Source organism: Chionomys nivalis, chromosome 21, assembly GCF_950005125.1.
Source record: "Chionomys nivalis chromosome 21, mChiNiv1.1, whole genome shotgun sequence".
In the NCBI taxonomy this organism is placed as follows: Eukaryota; Metazoa; Chordata; class Mammalia; order Rodentia; family Cricetidae; genus Chionomys; species Chionomys nivalis.
In genome coordinates, this window is record NC_080106.1 from 20,342,076 (window position 1) to 20,365,717 (window position 23,642).

Here is a 23,642-nt window from a genome sequence, read left to right on the forward strand (position 1 = left end):
GAGATTCTTCCCGGTCACCACAGACAAGATTCAACAAGTACAAACCTGCAAACTCTTTATTAAATTCTCCCATTTCATCTGTACAGAAAAAAAAAATGCACATTATGTTCAGAATCTCAGTAACATCTTGAAATTACACAGCATGAACATGTAAAAACAAGGAACTGCGGGGGTTTTATACATAAAAAGGAAATCCATTTACAAAAGAGGCTTGTTAATTGTACTTTTTGTTCAAAAACAAAAAACAAAAATGAAAAGCAAAAACAGGTTAGAGGCCCGAGATCTGGCACAGCTCTCACTGTGCATTCCGCCTTCCTGCAAGGACTGACCTGTGTGCTGGCAGTAAAGCCCGCCCGCTGCCACCCACTGCGCTGCTAGGTGATCTGGGACCTGCTCTAGCGAAGGACTCCATGCTCTGAGGTTCTCATGTCAGTTTTGGGTTGGGAAAAGGTGAAACATGAGCTAGAGGCATGGTCAGCCCATCTCCTCTCCTAGGAAGCTCTTCACCGTCCACTGCCTGGTGCTCAGTTCTCAAGCAGGGGTGAAGATGCCACAGAAGAACCCTGTCAGATCCTGTCACCGCCTGCCTGTGCGGACAGCTGTATCTTTGTGTTTTAGGTGACAAACAGCCTGAGCCCTCCACCCCCACCAGAAGTCAGAAGTCTCAATGTTTGCTCACTTTCAGGTTTAATCTTGGTTTGCAACTCTCTGTTGTCTGAGAACTGGGTAGCAAGAAGGGAAATTTGACGTTAAACTTGATTACCTTAACAGGTGAAATTGGAGAGGCCAGGGAAAAGTGTGGCTGGACAAATGGCAAAAGCTCCATGGAGGGAAGGGGAGCCAGAAAAGCAGGTACAGCCCTTTGAGAACTGAAACCAAGTAGGGCAGAGAAACCCAAGAGGGCATTCTGAGCTTTGTATTTCCAAATTCACAGGAAGCTGAAACACAATCTTCCAAGAAGCATGTAATTCAAAAAGCCACCACTTGAGTTGGGCGGTGGTGGCGCACGCCTTTAATCCCAGCACTCAGGAGGCAGAGGCAGGTGGATCTCCATAAGTTTGAGACCAGCCTGGTCTACAAGAGTGAGTTCCAGGACAGGCTCCAAAGCCACAGAGAAACCCTGTCTTAAAGAGCCACCACTTTCTCTAAGATCTGCAGGGGCCAGACTGGGCTGGACTTCTGCATACAGTTATCCTTCTGAGATACTGAGCCTGGGGCAAGTAGAAAAAAATCTGCTTTTGTTTTGGGACAGGGGAAAGAATGGGAAGGGGAGCACCTTTTCATAAGAACCTGACACCAGCTAGGAGAGCCCAGAAATGGCCCAAAGCCTCTAAGGGGGCATGGAGAGCTCTGGAACTCACACTGATTCATGAGTGAATGCTCTCTCAGTAAGGCTGAGGGCACTGATCTCACAACCCTGACCTAGCGTGTTCCCTGTCAGTTGACTTCAGGAGACAGGAAGACATAATGTTGGATAACAACTTTCTGTCGCTTCATCTGCGACAGTGAACTGACTGACTCTTCCTCATACATTCTGACCCAGGCTGGCCTGGATTCTCTTACCTAAGAGCAGGAGATGGCAGTCATGGTACCTGTAACGGGCTGTTACTGCCTGACCACTAAATACCACCACTTCATCAATGGCCCTGGAGTGCCCCTACCTACGGGTGCACTGGCTCAGCATGCTGACTTGACTCACAGAACCAGGACTGGAAATGGTAGCCAGATGCTCTCTGGGAATGGGAAGACTTTCCCAGGGTCAGACTTCTGACAGCAGCAACAGCAATCAAGGCCAGGGATGCACCCTGCTAAATAAATGTCTTTGTCCTGAGGTGTTCCTTCACTGGGAAAGCCCATCAGAGAGGAGGGGTTAGTTTGGTTCTGGACTCACGGTCCACAGAGGCCCTGGCCAGGGCTCTGGTTCTCTGAAGCAGCAAAGGGTAGCAGTGGAGCGCTAACAGTCCCCAAGTCACGGGCTTGAGCCGGCAAAGTAGACCACAGTGACCTGGCTGCTGAAGCCTTGGTCCAAACTCCCTGGCTCAGACTTTTGCTCCCCCCTGTGGGGTCAGGGCTCTTGACTAGCTAATTTAAACCACGACTGACTTATGAGCAGGGGCTTGAGTGCCTAGAGCCCACTCTCCTATGCCCACAACTACAGAATGGACACACTGGGCCCTGTACACATAGACTAGAAAAACCCGCTCAAGACCAGGCCTACCACAAGAGCCAGCAGTAAGAGCTACTCCAAGGAAGATGAACACTTCCTTGTACTAAGCAATTCAAGACACTAATAGCTATCTTTTCTATTCTGACCATTTTTAATCACATTTATTTTTCTTTTCCGAGACAGGGTTTCCCTGGCTGTTCTGGAACTCACTCATAAGACCAGGCTGGCCTTGAACTCAGAGATCGTCCTGCCTTTGCTTCCTGAGTGCTGGGATTAAAGGCGTACACTACCACTGCCCGGCTAATGACAAACATTTTAAGAACCTAACTCATCCAACCTCCCAATCTACAGGCAATGAGGATTCCTGTCAGAAACACCATGACATGCTAGAAGCAGGCCCCAGCCCTAGCCTACTGGAGAACATCAATGTGACCCTGCATCACAGGGCATCAGGGCTGCTTTCAACAATGTTTGCATTGGGTATCAGTCCAGTGTGACACTGAGACTCTGGGGGGAGGGAGGAGCTTTAAGCCAGTGAGCAGGGATTTTAAGTCTCATCAAACTTAAGAATCCCAAGACAGCTGCAGAGAATCAGGAGACTCTTAAAGCAGCACTGAGGGGACCAGGTAGCTCGGCAAGCAACTCCCTTGTGACTTCTATAACCCTAAGCAGGCCTGGAACTCACTGCCACGAGAAAAGGGAGCGGAAAAGAAAACCACAGAATTCAAATGTGTGTCAGTCGGGTCAGACCAGGAGTGATTTGGAGCAGCTGATCTGTAACTGCCACAGCTCGCACTGAACTCACCTCAGGGAGGGCGGCACTCGGGTGTGGCAGCACTTGTAGGTCTAAATGGGAGCCAGGAGCGGACAGGGCACCGCCAAGGGGCCTGGGTCAAGTGGACAGTTTTAGGCACATGATTTATAATACTTTGTGGACATCTAACAGGTTAATAAAATATATATTATATAAATATATCTCCTACTGTACATGCCACCCTCCGGACAGCCACTGTGACACCATGGCCCAACTCTAGGGGATGCAATGCCTGGGTTCCTCCCTCTTCGGCCCTAACCCTGTCATTCCACATTGGAGGAATGAGGAAAAATGGCTGGGAACCTTGCTCCTGTAAAGCTCAGATTATTGAAAGTAGACAAATCACCAAAATATAACATTTAGCCAGTGCCTACTAGAGTAAGTACAGACAGCAAATGAGTGAAAGAAAAAGGAAGGAAAAACAAACTGAGAAAATCCTCCATGTTTAATGCCATCATCACTTTCCACCTCCCTTCAGATAGAGGCACAAAAGAGCTTGTCTGGGAAGTCTGCCTGGCTTCACTGCCAGTCACACGTTCGAGACCATGCTCAGTCTTTAGAAGCCACCACTTCTGGCCTGTACTGTAGCCCAAATGATGAAGTGAAGTGTTTCTACCATCTGTCCCTCCTTACACGGCCCTGTCATCCCCATCTCGGAAGTCCCACACCCCAACCAGTAACGACTTCCTGTTGAGGTAGAGAACTTCGAGGGCAACCCCAGACTCAAGTACAGGCCTTCGTGCAGATCAGGGACACCCTGCTGCACAGACTTCGGCTCCCTCCCTAGTCCACTGGCCGTGCCTCTGCACTAAAGTGGGGAGACCACAGGAATGCCTGTTGCTATGGGGCTGTGGACAGCAGTGGTTCATTTGGGGCAGGAGATGGAAGGCATCACACTGCAGCAGAGGCAAACAGGACCCAGGGCAGGCTGCTTAGTCTCCCCTCTACTTGGTGAAGTCCCCTGCCTTGATGTGGCTCAAAGTTGCTTCTAGGAGAGGAACCAGACATTTCAATGCTATGCACACCTCCTCCGAGTCCTGCTGTCACCTGCTGTATTTCCGTGACGGAAATAGCCCTACTGCTCGAGTCAAGACTGAAGGAGATGGGCTAATATATACACACTTTTTCCTTTCTTTACATCTTTTTTGTCTTTTTTTTTTGTTTGTTTCGTTTTTAAAAAACTCTGAGTTGCAGGTCAGGTGAGTCGGTTCTGGAAGTACTGGCAGGTCTGTTGGTATGACAGAATTGTCTACAGGCAGGTAAACCCTTCGCCAACAAAGGCTACCACCAAAGCAGCCAGCTGCCAATGCTGCAACGGCAACTGGGAGGAGGAGGACACCGCGGATGTGGTCAAGTCTGGATGGGAAGATGCAGTGGGCACCTGATGCTGCTCTACTGTGGGTGTTGGTGCCACCTCGTAGAGGACGAAGTGAGAGGGTGCACTATACAGGAGGCTGTACAAACTGGGCCCTGGGCAGGTAGTTCCTTGATGGCCAGGCGGCTCTACCTGTCCTTGAGCTCTCGTGTCACGCGCTTCGTGATCCGCCCACACATCAGGCCGATCAGGAACAGTATGCAGATGCTCCCGCTGATCACAGACAGGATGTAGTTCTTTGAGGGGGAGGTCATCACTTGCATGGCAAGATCAGAGAAGCCATCTGCTGGGGCCACCTGGAAGGAGACAGCAATGTGACCCTCTGAGGGAGAGCTGGATAGGTTAGCAGATTCTATCTTACTTAGTCCCCGAATTCCTAGTTTAATATATAAAATATATAAATTAAATATTTTTAATTAATTTGTTTTGTTTTTTGAAACGGGATCACTCTACATAGCCCTGGCTATCCCTGAACTCAGAGATCCATCTGCCTGCCTTCCAAGTGCTGGGATTAAAGGCGTGTGCTATTATACCTAGCTTTTATTATTACTATTCTTATTTAGAGCATGTGTGTGTGTAAGATGTGAACATGTGGATGCACACTTGCCACGATGCACACGTGGCACTCAGAGGGTACTCTGAGTAGGTACACTCCTCCTACCTTTAAAGAGGTACCAGGGATTGAACTCAGGTCTTCAGGGTCTCACGGCAGGCCTTCTCCCACTCTGAGCCACCCTGTGCACTCTAATTCAGATCTTTTAGCTCAAGGGGGAGAGGAAAGAAAGCCAACACAACTATAACACTTTTTCTGGATCATAAAACTACAAGTGCCCCCTGCCCAAACTGAGACATAGAGAGACAAAGAGGTGCCATCACCCTCACGTGCTGCTAAAGCACTCACAGGCCCTCGTGCTGCGGGCACGATGCCAGCCTGCGTGAAGTCTCTGCCTGCTCTTACTCACTGCTCACACCAGCCCAGCAGGCATCTCGTTACTCCGACATTACAACGAAGACTGCAGGCTGGGGTCCTTGTGACAATCAGAAGGCTACAGATATTTATGCTCTTCACTGTGTTTGATACCTTTTTAAAAAACAAGGTGAAAAGCTGAGACTATGCTTTATGCTTTTCTTTTCAGTTTTTTGTTTTGTTTTTTCCAGACAAAGTTTCTGCATGTAGCTTTAGAGCCTGTCCTGGAACTCAACACTGTAGACCAGGCTGGTCTGGAACTCACAGAGATCTACCTGCCTCTGCCTCTCACGTGCTGGGATTAAAGGCGTGCACCATCATCACCCAGCTTTCTTTTAATTTTTATTGTTGCTATAGAATGGTTCAGGCTGGCCTCACACTTGTGATGTGCTTGCCTTAACATCCAAACACTGGGATTACAGGCATGCACCACGTTATAAGTGTAACCATTGCACTGTAAGTACTTGTTCACGGGGCTGGAGAGATGGCTCAGAGGTTAAGAGCATTGCCTGCTCTTCCAAAGGTCCTGAGTTCAATTCCCAGCAACCACATGGTGGCTCACAACCATCTGTAATGGGGTCTGGTGCCCTCTTCTGGCCTTCAGGCATACACACAGACAGAATATTGTATACATAATAAATAAATAAATATTGAAAAAAAAAAAGTACTTGTTCACATCAAGAACACTATGTAATCACGACTCAGAAAATCAGGACCAAAAGGTTCCCTAAGTACATCATCCTGGAATCCAGCTCCTATGTTCATGATATATATTTAAGAACAGAGCAGGAGGTGTAAGATTAACAGAATTTTCTAGCACACAATAAGCAGTAAGTCTCTCTGAGTCACAGCCATACTTGAGCAGCTGAAAGGAGAGGGAACCAGTAGGGGAAGACGACTCAGTGTTGGCTGTTCCACCTAACCGGGGTCCACAAGTGATAACCTCCAGTGCTGAACTGCGGGAAACTGAGTACCAAGAGTACTGGTCTGACAGAGCTTTGCAGAGCCTGCAGCAAGGGAGACGGTAGCTCTAGATTTAGGAACAGTCATGTTTTAGAGACTTAATATTGTTTTTCTAGTCAGGGTTTCTTTGTGTAGTTCTGATCATCCTAGAACTCACTCTATAGACCAGGCTGGCCTCGAACTCAAGAGATCTGCCCACCCCTGCCTCCTGAGCGCTGGGATTAAAGGCCTCTCTCTACTGTTAGATCTACCAAAGGTAAGGCAGCGATGCACACCACAAAGACATAAACGGAAGAAGAGCTTCCATGTCGGCTTTCTTGCTCTTTACCTTGGCGGCATAACTCCACATTTCAATTCGGTCATTGAGGCGCTTTTTGCACTCTGGCTGTAACCTCACCCGCTTATCTTCCAAGGCCTCCATTAGGCAGGACATCTCTGTGGAAGCAAATATAAGAAGTTTGCAACTGTATAGAAACAATTCTGTAATTTCAGGGAGAAGATTCCCAAGCACCTCAGAACTCAGCTCATCAGGACCAATAAAGTCAAATTCTTTCTGGGAACCTTGCTCAAGATCCCACTGGTGAGGAGTGCGACTTCTAGTGTCAGCTGCCCACAACCTCTTCACACCTCTTATTTTCACTGGGTGTCCCTGGTTTCAGACACCAAGAAGCTGCCATTGTCCCATTATAGACCCAGGATGCTCAGTGCAGGAAAGAGGACATGGTTGTGACTTAACTTTTTTTTTTTTTTTTTTTTTTTTTTTTGAGACAGGGCCTGACTGTCTAGGAAATCTCTATATAGACTAGTCTGGCCTTGAACTCAGAGATCTGCCTGTCTCTGGTTCCCAAGTACTGGGATTAAAGGTGTACACCACAATGCTTAGCTGTAACTGAATTTTTGATTCCCTAATAAATAACTCGTTTCCTTTTTCACTAAATCTTTGACTCTGGCTATTTCAAACCTGCAAAATTAGTCCCAAATTCATTGCCACCAAGGCCTAGCTTACCATCTAGCAGACATCTAGGAGAGGCTGTCTATGGCTGGGCTACAGACACAGTCAGAGTAGCTATAGGTTACTCAAAGGCAGCATTCGAGTACAAAGGAGTTCAGACAGGGACAGAGCAATAAATATTACTTACGACGCCCTCGGCCAGGGGTGATGGCTGCACAGTGGTGTTTAATGTCCAAGGCACATGCTGTGTGAAGAACTGGGTCCACAAAAATGTCTGCTTTGCTCTCCTTCAACATGTTTAACACTTCCTGAAAGGGGAAGTTCATTGTGGAAAGAGCTGTGTAGAGGAAACTTATCCAATCTGCTGGCTACTCTACAGAACATGCAAATAAACAGGCCAAAGGGGGAAGATGAACTACAAAGTACCCTGGCACAGGCGGGTGGTAATGTGGCCATGTATGCACAGAAGGCAGACTTCTGGAACCCAGTTTAACTTGCTAACTACCTCTGAGGAATACAGTAGGAGCTAAAGAAAGCTAAGAACAGCATGTACAAGATTGGATGATCAGGCAGGAGTTCTTGGCATCTGGTATGCCACCTTATTTTAATATACCTACATGTTGGTATTTTTACTGATATAATACTTACTCTGTTACTTTAGGAAAAACAAACAATGTGAAATTGAAAAATCAGACTGATGATTGAGAACTTTTACAGCCTATTAGTCTATCCTTCAAATGCCACTTCTCAATCAAGAGGCTAGAGAAACGGCTCAGCGGTAAGAGCACTTGCTGCTCTTCCAGAGGACCTGAGTTGGGTTCCAGCAGTCAATGCCTCTGGCTTCCAGCACATACCCACATGCAGACAACACATAATTAATAAAAAAAAAACTTAATTTATGAACCAAATAAAGGTATGCTTTGTTTATAAAATGTTCTACTTTAGATATATATGTCCTTAAAAAAAGATTTATCTTCATTAACTTTATGTGCATGTGTACATGTGTATGGGTATGTGTACATGACACGGTTATCTGTGGAGGCCAGAGGGCACAGGGTCCCCTGAAGCTGGACTTACAGGTGGTTGTGAGCTGCCTGAGACAGCTGCTAGGAAAAGGACTGCAGGAAGGAAAGCAGTGCCCCAACCACTCGCCCACTTCCTCAACCCCATCTCTGTCCTTCTGAGTTATCTGAGTTTAAAGATGTTCTGAGCAAGAGGGATATAAACACAGTACAACTAAATTCAATTCCACAGGTACTTTATTTATGCACAGTGCAATTACAGGAAGCAAAGACAGACCACAAATGTTTATCTCTTCTGTTAGAGATTCCCACCGCCTCTGTCACCTAAGTGATGGAATTAAAGGTGTGAGCCACCACGCCCAGCTGAATTTTTTTAAAATTGTGCTTTGCCATGAGTGCTGGGTCCCCTGAAACTAGACTTACAGACAGCTGTGAGCTGCCACATGGGTGCTGGGAATTGAGCCCAGGTCCTCTGGTAGAGCAGCCAGTGCCCCCCCCCCGCCCAAGATTTACTTACTTAGCATGTGTTGTACTCTGCCTGCATGTGTCCCTGAAGGCCAGAACAGGGCATCAGATCTCAATCAAGGTGGTTGGGAGTCACCATGTGGTTGCTGGGCTGTGAACTGAACTCAGGGCCTCCAGAAGAAGCAGTCAGTGCTGTTAACCTCTGAGCCATCTCTCCAGCCCCGGAATTTTTAAAATTATTATGTTTGTTTATTTTGTGTTTATGCTTGCAGAAGTCAGAAGAAAACTTTGAGTCTGTTCTTTCTTCCACCACATGGGTTCTGGGACCAAGCTGTCAGACTTGGTGGCGTGTGTTTTTCCTTCACTTTTTCTCCTGTGATGGTGGGGGCTGATTGTAGGAACAGGCAAGCACTCTACTACTGAACTACACCAAACCCCAGAAACGAGTTCTTAATAAAAATTAGTTTGTTTTCAACAGAAAGTTCTTTAAGACAACAACAACAAAACCTCAAAAACATCTCCTCAAAGCCCAAATATTGTTTAAAAATTCGCTTTAGTCATACAGGTTCAGGGCTGGAGAGATGGCTCAGAGGTTAAGAGCACTGGCTGCTCTTCCAGAGGTCCTGAGTTCAATTCCCAGCAACCACATGGTGGCTCACAACCATCTGTAATGAGATCTGTTGCCCTCTTCTGGCATGCAAGAATACAAGCAAGCATAATGTTACATACATAATAAATAAAAAATCTTTAAAAAAAGAAAAGTCATACAGGTTCATTTGTAATCAAGAATATGTATGGAGTAGGTTCTCTTTTTATATACTTGGGTCTCCCTACTCAACCTTGGCTGTCCTGGCTGCAGACCAGGCTGGCCTAAAATTCAGAGATTCACTTGCCTCTGCCTCCCCAAGTGCTGGGAATAAACATGTGCACCACAAGCTTGGATTTGGTTTTTAACTACCTCTTACCATTTCTCGAAATGTGGACTTGAACACTTTTAGCAGAGGAGAAAGATACACCCACATCTCCCTTTTCTCTTCATCCTTTTAATGCTATAATACCAACTCCTTAGTCATCAAATATAAGCTGGGCATGTTAGTGCATGCCTTTAATGCCAGCACTCAGGAGGTAGGTGGATCTCTGAGTTCAAGGCTAGCCTGGTCTACATAGTGAGTCCAGAACAGTCAGGGCTACAAAGAGAAACCCTGTCTTAAAAAAACAGGGGAAAAAAGTATTCAAATATAAAATATAAGCCTTCTTACCTAGCATTCTATGCTGTTACCTCTTTTCAAAATGTAATATGGTCCTTGACCATTCATTAATCGATGGTTCTCTTCCAATAAATAATAGAAGGGAATCAAAAGGAAAAAGAGAAAAGAAGGCAGGAGATAGGCAAGGATGAGGGTGTGCCTACCTTCTTACACAGCTCTGTCTTGATCTTGAGCAGGTTAACCTTGAGGCATTCCTCCACTTGGCCTGTTTGTTCCTGGGCTGCTGCTTCTTCAGCACACAGGTTGGCAATCTGCTCAGGAGACAAGAAAACAGGGCCACCCTACTGAGAACAACTGGCTTCCAGAGAAAATCAACCCCATCCAATCAGCCCTGAATACTTGGTGCCTGTAGCTGACTCTGAATAGGTCTCCTCCTCAGGGACAGGTGAGAATCAATGTGGATTCTCCCAGTCGTGTCCAGGCTTCTGGAGCAGCTTCCTAGTGGAGTGTGCACTCCTTGCATCTGCACTCAGCGACAGACGCCAAGGTCTGATCTCTTTCACAGTTCAGAGGCCGTCACTTTGGAAAGAGGCAATTGTTCCGGGACTTGTCATGAAAGGAGGCTACTCCACAGGAGGAAAATACTAAAAACAAACCCTTAACACCTGGCTCAGGTCTACAACTTGGCACGCACTGCATGTGACATGTTCCCTCAGACTTCCCAAACATCAGCTCCAGAAGAGAGTAAACACTTCTTTGCACAGTTTTAAGAGTCTATGCAGGGCTCCTCAAGTGGCCTTTTCTAGCCAGGAAGACCAATAATTTGCAAGGACAGGCACTTAGTCATCAGGAGAGCACTTCTACTTTCCTGGTAAGTCTTGAGGGGTTCTGAATGGCTATCCAGGATAATAAGGGAAGACCGTACTACGTGTAGAAGTAATAGAACACTCTTATTTAACAGACAAATGTGGACGCAATACCGCAGAGCAGCAAACTAATGCCAAGTCCAGCTCAGTGTTACACAGAAGCTGCAAGTCTTACCCAGAAGATGGGCCTGTAAGGAACCACAGTCAGGAAGAAAGTACAGCAAAGAATTTTCTCCAGTCACCTCTTCCGGGAAGCCCTTCCTTGCACACACAGCCTACCTCATCTGAACAGTGCAGCTGGAGCTGAGGGTCCAGACGGTAATCTAGAGCGGACTCCTGGATGATGATGCGGATCTGGTCCTCACAGTCTGAAGACAGGCGCTGGAGATGACAAAGGGAGAACTCATTAGCACCCGAGAGCATCAGTTTTTATATGAGCCCTCACAACCCAGCTTAGAGGAAGGCAAAAAAGGTCTTAGGACAACAGGAAAATGCCGGTGATGGCCATGGAGAAAATGTTCATCTCCAGTTGTATAGAGAGCCCAGTCAGTGTACCTGGTCAGCGTATCTCAGCTTGAGGCATGAGATGACTTGACCTTCCAGCTCCGAATCATCCTTTGCCTTGGTCAGGATACCATGACAGAATTTAGGAATGTCAGCTTTGCAGGCTTTTCTTAGCACGGGGTTTAAGCGGTAATCTAGAGTAAAAATATATCAGTATATGGTAAAATGGTTCACCTATGAATTTTCACAAATTTTTGGAAATTCACCTTTCAAAGGGGGGGCATATTATATCAATAGTCTGACATTTCATTTGCATTTTCATGAATATCAGAGAGTAAAACAGCCCCACTGATCAGCCTTACAGACTGGGAAGTGGTGACACATACCAGTATCCTAGTAGCCACACTAGTTTGCCATAGGAACTGGGCAGTAGTGGTGAACGCCCTTAATCCCAAAACTAGAGAGGATGAGAGGAGACAGCTCTCACACAGTCTCATTCTGAGATTCCTGGAGGCTGGATCGCCATTTCAGACTGAGGTAGAGGTAAGAACCAGTGACTGGCTGCTTTGCTTTTCAGACCTTCAGGCTGAACCCCAATATCTGTCTCTGGGTTTTTAATTAATAATGATACAAAGAGTCATGACTATAAACACCAATCTGTCACGTTAATAAATGGCAGATGAGTTATCACGCCAGGACTAGCGTTGTTCTTAAAGAAGAGAAGGCCTTCTTGAAGCTCAAGGAATATGTCTGTTCATAGTAGGGAAGACATGGTGGCAAGCCTTGTTACATTTTTTGAGACACGGATTTCACAATCCTCCTGCCTCAACTCTCAAGTGTTGGGATTAACTGTGCACACCTATCTTTCCACTGTTGCTAATAAACAATGCAACTCAATTCAGGAGCACATCACCACTCCTCAGGATCCTTCCTCTCTGCAGCAGCTCTGCAGGGCTTTCTGGTCCAATATTAAAGCAGACAACAGAAACCTTGCCCAGAACAGCTAATTCTGAAGGTGCCATGAAAGAAATAATACTTTTGTCTGCTAAGCTACAGGCTTTCCTAGTCAAGAGCTGAAATTTCCCTTCTGAAAACAACTGGCCATGCTCATGAAGTTTGAGTAAACATGTAGAATTCCCTTTCCTGGGGACCTGTGCTGACCCCTCCTCTATGACTTTCAAGAGCAGCTGTCCAGATCTTCAGCGCTCTTCCCTGACCTTTGTTCTAATTTCCTGGGTAGGCTTCAAAGGAGGAGGGGTACATAGCTCATATGCAGGCTCGGCTCCTCTCTTCAAATCCATGAGCTATATGGCACCCATAGGTAACATGTCTGGCCAGTTCCACGTGGGCTACACTCCATGGGAGCAGGAGAGTGGAGTCAGGATGGTACCTGTGTTCTGGGTGATCTGGCGCTTGGTTATCATTTGTTTGCATTTGGGATCCATCAATTCACTGTTTTTATTTTGCTTCAAGCACTGTAACATGGTTTTGGAATCTGCTTCTGGACAGAACCGCTACAAAGAAAACAAAATTATATGAAAAAAGCTATCCCAAACTAGCAACTAATCTATCTGTGATTGCTTTTACATCTACCTGGGAATGCATGAAAACGTGAGAGTTACAAAGGCATCAGTAGGTGCCCAGACTCAGGGTCCCTTGTTTACTTTTTCCCTATAGCCAACATTTTCCACATTTCTCCCTGCGAACACTGGTTACATTCTGCATGGGTTTACCTGGTTACTATGGCTAAGTCACAGTAGAGACCACCTCACAAGTGCAATTACTGTGTAAGTACAAATGTAACACTAGACCAAGTGCTATCCAGCCCTCAAGCCTTACCTACCCAACCACAGTGTCAGAATTTAGGAAATAACAACTATTAATCCACGTGAACAGGGATCTGGGGTAAGGATCCATGTGGTTTAAGTATAGGGCTGAAATCTACCAAGCATGTGAGGTTGGTTCCTATAGTCTACTACTGTCCTTAAACAAGAGTTCACTTTGTCTGGTTATGAACCCCATCTCTATTTGTTATCCTGCGTGTCTGCATCACAGGGTCTCAGACTCTGCTAGGACACGTCGGCACCAAGTTTCCCTTGCTTGTTTTAGGGTTCATGTTCTCCTTCCCTCCCTTTCCCCCTTTCTTTGGCACATGCATGCACACACATACAAATAAATAAACATTACATCCTCACAGACATTTATTGGTAGGATCAGCACTGTATATTAAAGGGAAGCTGAAATGCACAGTTTTATTAAAGTTTCTTTGCATTTTCTTTAGTTTAATTTCTTTATATATACAGACAGGTTAAGAACATTCACTGGAGGATCACTTGAAGAAAAAGAATGTGCGAATGGAAACAAACACATTTTGCATGGCTAGAAATGGCTCAGTGGTTAAGAACACTTGCTGTTCTTGCAGAGGACCTGGGTTTGGCTCCCAGCACACACGTGCAATCTTACTAGAGTTCTAGGAAACCCAATGTCCTCTTTGGCCTCAGTGGTCTCAGGCATGTATATGGTGCCCATTCATACATGCAAGTGAAAGACTTATACACATAAAACAAAATTTAAAAAATCTTGAAAAGAAAGAAACACCTTGAGTGTGGAGAGGTCTGATGAAGATGCTGGACTGTGGCTCTCTCAGCACACCCATCCTGGCCACCTATTAGCTCAGCTCTGTGATTTCCAACTCGAACAGCATCCACAATGCCTGGAGGGCTTATGGACACTGTCCGCTCCATACCAGAGATTCTGGAAGCTCAAAAAGCCACAAACTGGCAGGTGAAGGCAATGCTGCTGACTACAGACCACAGCTGGGGAAATCACAATGCTAACCATGTTTCATAGGCCACAACGGAAAGGGGTTCATACTGTTACTGTCACTTGGGTCACACTTGTTCCTCACCTTAATCATCTGCTTGCAGACTCGCATGAGTGTATAGTCTAGTTCTGGGTCCATCATCTCTGTCTCCTGAAGCTTAAATACTTTCTGGTGGCAACGGGTACTCAGCTGCTTCTTGTTTTCCTTCAGACATTCAATAATCTATGATGTTAAGAGTTATGGTTGAGTTAGGAAGCATATGAGGGATTGAAACTCATCTATTTTGACTGTAACACATAGTTCAATGAATGACACTGTTTTTCTATCCCAGGATCTTTTGTTTCTGATTTCAGGCAATGGGAATAAGGACTTTCTCATTAAGGAGAATCACACTCATGGATTTATAACCTGAGAGCCAACCGTGGACCAAATGACAAAAAGTCAGGGTGATCAGCAGGCTGTACTGGAATCTAAAAAGGAAATTCATTTAGGTTTTCTAGTTTATTCCACTTTGTTCAGCCATCCCTTGTTAGGATTCCTCTTGGAGCACACATTTCACTGACTACTCTGACTAGAGAGCAGGTAGTCTTCGAGAGATTCAATTAAAATCAACTTATATTTTATAAGAATAGTATTAGATGCTAAGTATGAATTGGACCCAATCCTCCATGACAAATAACATCTCAGAGGGCAAACTATGAAAAGCTATGACAGAAAAGGTTGAGTGGCAATATAAAAAGTATCACGGGACAGTCTATATATTTTTTAAAGATTTTATTTATTATTATTATACAACATTCTTCCTCCATGTATGCCTGCAGGCCAGAAGAGGGCGCCAGATCTCATTACAGATGGTTGTGAGCCACCATGTGGCTGGGAATTGAACTCAGGTCCTCTGGAAGAACAGTCAATGCTCTTAATCACTGAGCCAGCTCTCTAGCCCGGGACAGTCTATACTGAATGCTGAGGTAGGTATATATTGAAGCAACCTACTCACTATTCTAAATCTTAGATATAAAATACATAATCTGCCGGGGCTCTTGCATGAAGCCATGACATCTCTCTGAAGGACTTAAGGACAACCAGGAACCACCAACTAGATAAAACACACTGACACCTTAAGAAGCGAAACATAACAAAGGACTCAAACCTGAGGGACAAAGCTAATAGGTCAAAGAAAAAATGCAAAAATATATGTAATGTCTTTGGAACAATATAGAAAAACATGATAAAGAATCTAGACCAGGGATGGCTCAGAGGTTAAGAGCACTGACTTCTCTTCCAGAGGTCCTGAATTCAATTCCCAGCAACCACATAGTGGCTCACAGCCATCTGTAATGAGATCTGGTGCCCTCTTCTGTCCAGCAAGCATACTGACAGACAGAACACTGTATACATAATAAATAAATCTTAAAAAAAAAAAAAAAAGAATCTAGACCAGACCAGGTAGTTATGAAAAGAAGCAAGCAAAGATTTAGGAAATGAAAAGCCCAAACAGTGGTATAGCACACTTCTATCTAAACAATTAAAATGAGAAGGATTTAAAAATAAAGAAAAGAAAGAGAACTGACAACAAATTAGTATGCTGGGTAACAGAAGATGAGCAATTACCTCAAATGCAACACAGAGACAGAGTAAGGCTGGAAAGCATTAAGATAAAGGTGAAGAAGGACACTGGGGGAGACCTGGGTGCACCACCTGTCCATGGAGTTCCAGGAAAAAGGAAAAGCAGAGCAGTATTAGAGGAAGACCCTGTTCTCTATGACAAAGTCGAGACCCTGTCTGGTCTCATTCCCACTGAAACTGTAGATCAAACAGAACAAATCTAAAAGAAAGATTAACTACAGAGAGAGAGAGAGAGAGAGAGAGAGAGAGAGAGAGAGAGAGAGAGAGAGAGAGAGAGACACGGGGGGGCACTCAGACTGTGCACTGGCAACTACAGAGACAAGACAGAAAAAAGAAAGCATCTTAAAGGCTAAAGCACCAAAACAAGGTCCTAGGCAGCTGAGAGAGCAGACATTTAAAAAAAAAAAATCATGAAGCCGGGCACTGGTGGCACATGCCTTTAATCCCAGCCAGCACTCAGGAGGCAGATGTAGATGATCTCTGAGTTCGAGGCCAACCTGGTCTACAGAGCCGGTTCCAGAACAGTCAGGACTACATAGAGAACTCTGACTCAAAAAACAGAACAAAACAACAGCAGCAGCAACAAAACAAGAGAAGAAGGAAGGAAGGAAGGAAGGAAGGAAGGAAGGAAGGAAGGAAGGAAGGAAGGAAGGAAGGAAGGACGAACTGTGCAGTAGAGCATGGGGTGAATATCGGATGTGGGGTTACTGGAGAAGCTATAGAGAAGAAATACCCAAACGAATACCAGGAACTCACTGGGTAGACAAGGCAAGGCAGAGTGGGTACAGAGGAGCTGCATGTACAGCAATACAGAACTGCCCAGTAGGATAGTTAAGCTGATTAGATGTGGCAGTCCTTGTCTCACTAGAGAGAAACTGATTGCAATAATGGTTGCTTAACTTGACTTCCGTTATCTCATAATCCTAGATCCTAGCACTTGGGAGGCAGAGGCAGGAGGATTTCTTCCAGTTCGAGGCCAGCCTGGTCTACAAAGTGAGTTCCAGGATAGCCAAGGCTACACAGAGAAACCTTGTCTCAAAACTAAACTTATATATACATACATATGTGTATATACACACACACACACACACACACACACACGTGAAGTGTTACCTGAGCATTTCCATACTGTACTGTAGAACAGTAGCTCTTGATGTCACTCTTGCAGGCTTCATACAGATCTGGTTCCAAACGAATGTCCTCCGTCTGCATGAATGAGCCAATGTGGGAAGGGAGGTGATTTTAAGCTAGAGATGTCAATATATCTTTTAAAAGATTTACTTTTATTATTTTAAATTATATGCAGTTATGCATGCCTGGATGTGGGTCTGTGCATACGAATGTAGGGACTTGAGAAGGTCAGAGGGGTCAAGATGCCCTGCATCTGGAATTACAAATAGGCATGAAATATCTGACGAGTGCCGAGAACTAATCTCAGGTCCTCTGGAAGAGTAGCAAGTACTCTTAACCACTAAACTGTCTCTCTGGCCCCTGAAGATGGGATGTTTACAGACTTATTTGTTGACCGGATACTGTCTAGGAATGACCTCTATAGGTGGCAGCAGTGTGGAGAAGGCACTAACTGTCATATGCTCCCCCTCCCCTCCTCAATTGTCTCATATGGGCCTTGTGGGGAGTAACCATGGCTCCCAAGCTGACAGACCTAAATTTAAGGGAAGGAGTTTTATTTCAAGGTAAAGGGATATTTCTCTTTCCCCCGTTCTTGAAGGAGGTGAAAAGTGAAGTAGGTAGTTCAGCTGCCTCGGGCAGCAGTCCTGCAGCCAGAGGATGAAACTGATGCCAAGGACAGATGAGTGGACAGTTAAGGACAGTACTGATCCAATGCTTTGAATATATCCCAGTTTGGCTTCTAGTGGTATGTGCTAAAAAAAATATCCTATCATTTAAAACCAAACTCAAAACAGTGAAGAAGCAGCTAATGTCACACAGAAAGATTTTGAGCTGTAACTACATCTCATGCTTCCATCTCCCTGTCCCTGTCTCTCTGCAGCTAAGGACTGGTCCTGTTGTCTCTGGAAGCATTACCATCTCCAGCTCCTCCACTCGGAGCTGCTTGCGGCACTTCAGTGATACCCGGTGCTCCTTGACTTCCTGCAGAGTGTCGTTGCGCACAGTGGTGCTCAGGCAGATCACTACATCAACCCTGCCGCGGAAGGAGAAGGCATAAGACTGTGTGGAGTGGGGCAAATGCCAGGGCACTGGGCTGGAACGGGGCAGGGGGAACATTATGTACCCAGAATTAATTAATTCATATATGCATGTTTATATTTGCACACTATGCTTTTTTATTTATTTATTTATTTATTATGCAGTATTCTGCCTACATCTTTGCCTGCAGGCCAGAAGAGGGCACCAGAACTCATTACAGATGGTTGTGAGCCACCATGTGGTTGCTGGGAATTGAACTCAGGACCTTTGGAAGAGCAGGCAGTGCTCTTAACCTCTGAGCCATTTCTCCAGCCCCGTACACTATGCTTTTTAATGTCTTTCTTGTAATCCTCACTGCTGTTTTCAATAATTTAACTGCCCCTCTTATTAACCATGTTTTGAAAAGACCAGGTTAATATGCTATAATATGGCATATCCGGATGTCAAACAAACACTAAGAATCACCTCATTTAATTGAAAAGGTAAAAGTTCTGAATTTGAAAGGGAAAAAAAAAAGGTATGCCAAGATCGGTAGAACTACAGACTAGAAGATATTGTATCTATATTCATATTATATTAATATATAGTATATTGTTTCAATTTTTTTCTTAAAACAATGTACTCCAGAATGGCCTGGACCTCAGTCTTCCTCTTCAGTCTCCTGAGTTCTGAGATAAAAATGTGTGGCCACCCCAAATACCCATATAAATAATTACCATTAATTTCCTACTGTGTCTAATTTATGAATCAAGCTCTGTCATGGTATATAGATATAGTGGAAAAGGTTACACCGGGCTCAATACCATTTGCAGTCTCAAGCTCTTGTTGTGGCTTGTTTATTAGAAACAATATGACCACAGAAAGAACAATGCTGTTCTCGTTCACATTCTGTGAAACATTCCCTAAAGGTACAGAAAAAAAATAGTCTAAAATGGGGATCTGGTCTCTGTTCATGGAAGGCAAAATGTGTTCTAGTAACAACATCCCCCACTACCACCACCACCAAGAACAACTTTTAAGATTTGGGCAGCTGTGCTGTCAAAACCTCACTGAGGCCTAATTCCCAAGGGAGTTGAGTCACTTATTTCAAAAGCTCTACTTCAGTGAGGCTGTGTGGCTTCTCTGCAGAGACACCACACTGGGAGGTGCTGGCTGGGAAGAAGGTGACTCAGCAACTTTCTCTTCTCAGGACACCTACACCTGATTCAGAGAGGCAGTCTAAACTGAGGCTGAAAAAAAATATCAAGAATATTCCCATACTGCAGGGGTTTTACTTTTGAGATTATCCATGACCAAATGTGGTTGAGAGGGAGCTGTGGCTACAGCCTCTGCAGACAGTGCCAGGGTTTGGCTATCTCTGGACCACTACCGCCAGAGAGCGGGAAGTTGCCTCATACCCTACATACTCATTCGGAGGCTGATGGAGACTTCAGGAGGCAGGACAGACCAATTAAGACACGTACTTCTTTTTTATGTTGGGACAAAGTTTTAACACATCCTCCTTGCAGGCCATTTTGAACTTGTAAGAAAATCGGAAATCCTTCATCTGCACCTAAAAGATGAAAAAGAAAATCAGCTCTGTGGCAAACCATGGTTAACAGCAATGGCTAGTATCAGCATAAAACTTCCAGAAGTCTGGTCCAGGCTGAGGATGAAACTCAGTTCACAGAGCGCTTCACCAGCATGCCCAGAGCTCTGAGACTGATTCCCAGCTTCACATAAAAAGCCGGTATGATGGTACACGCCTATAATACCACAGCACAGGAAAATTAGAGGGTCAAGGTTATCCTTGGCTATACAGCAAGGTTGAGGCTAGACTGCTCATGAGAATTTTTCAATTTGCTGAGATCTCATGACTCCCCCTTTACAGCACACTGGTCATCCTGTCCTTCAAATCACACAGCTGGGCTTACTATGACAAAGTGTTTGACAGATCTGCACAGTTTCCAAGGGCATTCCTTCGAGGTTCTATGTGTAGTCCTATTCCCTAGTATCTCCTCTTGCAGTCCTTTCATCCCCCAACTCCTGCCCTGGTTTTGTTTCTCTTCCTTGAACCAGCCCAGATTGTGTAGCCATGACATACACTATACTTGTTCTGGCATCTTTTACTAGAGTCTAGATTCTAGTATGGCAAGAAATGCAATCATGTGGGCTACACGCTCTGAGCAGTCAAGAGCCTCAGCTGACTGACTAATTATTCTTCCTGCACAAAGTGCTTGCTACACCGAACTTCCTTAGTTTCCTTCCTGTTATTACAAAGATTATGGTAGAGCCACATTATTCAAATGGTAGGTACATCTGAGCTATATGATTTAAAAGGGGGGAGGGGATATGCAGTGTAGGGATTTAGTTCAGTAGAAAACTGCTTGTAAGGTTAGCCCCTGGTTCAACCTCCAGCACACAATGGGGGAAAGAGATAAAGAGAAAACAGTAGAGCAGGAGAGAGGTCCATCCAGACGACTGCACAGAACGACACACTCCAGTGATGTGAGCATTAACCAGAGCAGGAGTTGCTTGCTCTGGTCTCTACCCCTCTACAGTGAACGTTCTTTAGGACTACGCCTCTTCTGTCACTGAATGCTAAGGAGCTGAGGAAAGTGCCTGGCCACAGCTGAAAAAAGTCACATTTACTGAGAGAAGTCTAAATAGGGCACATAGCTGGAAATAATGAGAAGAGCACAACGTCTTGGTTGTTACAAAGCAGGAAGATATTCAGTAATCACCCCAGCAGCTAAGACAGGAAATGGACTGACCAGCTGGAAGTGAGTGACTCCAATGGCGCACTTCTCATTCATGTCCTTCTGGTGTTTGTTCTGTATCAGACACTCCATCAGGTCCCCAGAATCTATCTGGTTGTCTGCCACATCCTGGGAAAGACAGTACACATTCACACTCTATTTGTAATAATTAACAACATAATCTATAGCGCCATCCATGAAAAATGTAAGAATGTGAATAGAAGCCTTCAAAAAAAAAAGTTACAGCTTAAATTCTTCAAATAAGCCCAAGAAACCAGGAAAGATAAAAATTCACCGGCAAATGTACAAAGCAAGAACATCCACCCCTGTGAGGACTATTACTTCTTTCCTTCTGGGAGGCAGCAGTGGCTTTATGGGTAATACCTAGCTGTCAGATTTTTTTTTTAAAAAAAGAAGGAGGAGGAGGAGGAGGAGGAGGAGGAGGAGCAGCAGCAGCAGCAGCAGCAGCAGCAGCAGCAGCAGCAGCAGCAGCAGCAGCAGCAGCAGCAGAAGAAGAAGAAGAAGAAGAAGAAGAAGAAGAAGAAGAAGAAGAAGAAGAAGAAGAAGAAGAAGAAAGGTTTAGATTAGGTTTCTTTTTCTTTCTTTCTTCCTTTCAATGACTTATTTACTTTTATTTTATGTGCTTTGGTGTTTTGCTGACATGCATGTCTATGTGAGAGTGTCAGATCCCTGGGACAGGAACTAGACAGTTGTGAGCTGCCATGTGGGTACTGGGAATTGAATTTGGGTCCTTTGGAAAAAAAGCAATCATTGCTCCAGCCACAAACACCCCTGTTCCCCCCACTTCAAAAACAGGGTTTCTTTGTGCTGTCCTGGAACTCACTCTGTAGACCAGGCTGGCCTCAAATTCACAGAGATCCGCCTGCCTCTGCTTCCCAGGTACTGGGAAAAAAGGCATGCGCCACCACCGCCTGGCTTAGCTGTCAGATATTAAGGGTTACTAAATTCACTTCACCCCTACAATTTGGGTAAAAAGGGAGCAAGAAATAAAGTAAAAGAAGTCACTTTGCATTGAGATGTAACGGAGACAGCTCGAAGAGGAAGCTACTACTATTGCTAACAATTCCTGAGAAGCAACTCAGCTGTGCCCTGGAATTTCTCTCTCTTTCTTTTTAAAGATTTATTTATTTTATGTATATGAGTGCTCTATCTGCATGTACACCTTTATACCAAAAGAGGGCATCAGAACTCACTATAGATGGTTGTGAGCCATCATGTGGTTGCTAGGAATTGAATTCAGGACCTCTGGAAGCACAGCCAGTGCTCTTAACCTTTAAGATCTCTCAAGCCTCTGTATCTTTTCTTATAAAGCCACCACACCCACTTTGGCTAGCCACACACCTGCTCAGGTGCAGAGCGCTACTAACTGCAGGGATCAAGCTCTACAATCATCAAGGTTCCCCAAGCTGTTGGCTCCTCCCTCAATCTATCTACAGTTCCAACTCCCCACCCCCAAATTTGCTTAAGCTGGTTATTATTTGAAAGTGGGGTACGGTGAAGACAGGGTGAACCCCACATCCTTGAGGCCCAAAGTCCTGTTGAATTTGGTTCTGTTAGTAACCCGTGTTCCCCCAGACATCACTTACATGACAAAAGTTCTGAATTATAGGCTCACAGGCTCTCATCAGCAAGGCTTCTATTTGGATATCCTGTAGAAGATGAAACAGATTAATCACTCTGCTTCACAAAAGCCAAGCTTAGAGGAAGAAGAGACTATAGGGTGTGTGTGTGTGTGTGTGTGTGTATTTTCCTCCTATCTTTATCTGTCTAACTTGTAGCCCTAGCTAGAACTCACAGAGATCCGCCCGCTTCTGTCTCCTGAACTGTGTAGCAGCTGGCATTATAGGCAGGAACCACTGCACCTGGCAGGCAGATCTTTCTATCAACTTGAACGAATGCAGAGGCAGAGATAGAAAAGGGAGGTAATGTGCTGGGTGGTGGTGGCGATGCCTTTAATCCCAGGACCTGGGAGGCAGAGGCAAGAGGATCTCTGAGTTCGAGGATGACCAGGGTTACACGGAGAACCCTGTCTCAGAAAACAAAAACAAAAATAAAGGGGAGATGAAACATTTGACAATAATATTAGAGTATGCAAATTCTTTAGAGTTTTTTATTATCTCTGTACTTCTGAACAGTACTGTCTACACTTATGAGGCTTTTTTTTTTTTTTTTTTTTTTTTTTTTTTTGGTTTTTCGAGACAGAGTTTCTCTGTGGTTTTGGAGCCTGTCCTGGAACTAGCTCTTGTAGACCAGGCTGGTCTCGAACTCACAGAGATCCGCCTACCTCTGCCTCCCAAGTGCTGGGATTAAAGGCGTGCGCCACCACCGCCCGGCCTTATGAGGCTTCTTAATCTCAAGTTTTATATTTTAGTAGGCTTCAGGACATAACAGAGAGAAACAATGATTCAATCTTTCATGTAAAACAAACACTATGAAATGACCTCACTGAAAGAGATTTAGGGATAAGAGACTATCACTGCTTAGACTGCTTTTGAATGGAGTCTGAGACCTAAAGTGCAGTAGCCATCTTTTCTCAAGTGAGAAAAGGTTTAGTAAGTGATAATTGGGAAGAAAAACCCAACACTGTGCAGATAGCTTTTCTGGAGCTGTGATAGAGGGGTCAGAATTCAGCACAATCTGCTTCTTTATAAAGTAAACAGGAAAGGATTGACTAGGTTCTTTTGACTGACAGAGCTAAGTAATAACAGCCAGGCTGGGGCAGCACCTCTCCTCCAGGGAACTCCTTATCACTTACCTCAGACTCTAACTCGGTGAGGTTGCCCACTATGTCTCTGCATTCCACAGCTAAGTCATCAAGATGGTCCTGGAGGCATTCAAGCTCCTGAACATAAGAAGGCAAGCCTTAGTGTTCAGTCATGGAAGCCAACAAGGGAAGGTGGGACACTGTGTCTGTCTTCTTTGTCCTTGCCTCCCCTTTAAAACAACAAAGCTTTATCTGAT

At 44.9% G+C, this 23,642-nt stretch overlaps 1 protein-coding gene across 1 annotated transcript in view; it reads right to left on the reverse strand.

Annotated features, from left to right (window-relative positions):
- Nucleotides 1-38: 38 nt before the first annotated feature.
- Glg1 (golgi glycoprotein 1) overlaps nt 39-23,642 on the reverse strand; it is a 97,762-nt gene continuing 74,158 nt past the window's right edge. Inside the window, exons 13-26 of the mRNA XM_057753370.1 lie at nt 23,437-23,523; nt 22,268-22,330; nt 20,676-20,789; nt 19,386-19,474; nt 17,800-17,917; nt 16,867-16,959; nt 14,212-14,349; nt 12,694-12,817; nt 11,355-11,497; nt 11,079-11,180; nt 10,137-10,244; nt 7,426-7,546; nt 6,615-6,721; nt 39-4,652 (exon numbers count right to left, since the gene is read on the reverse strand). Of these exons, the coding sequence (XP_057609353.1) occupies nt 4,485-4,652; nt 6,615-6,721; nt 7,426-7,546; nt 10,137-10,244; nt 11,079-11,180; nt 11,355-11,497; nt 12,694-12,817; nt 14,212-14,349; nt 16,867-16,959; nt 17,800-17,917; nt 19,386-19,474; nt 20,676-20,789; nt 22,268-22,330; nt 23,437-23,523 (1,575 nt within the window). The 3' untranslated portion in view covers nt 39-4,484. The remainder of the gene's footprint in view (nt 4,653-6,614; nt 6,722-7,425; nt 7,547-10,136; nt 10,245-11,078; nt 11,181-11,354; nt 11,498-12,693; nt 12,818-14,211; nt 14,350-16,866; nt 16,960-17,799; nt 17,918-19,385; nt 19,475-20,675; nt 20,790-22,267; nt 22,331-23,436; nt 23,524-23,642) is intronic.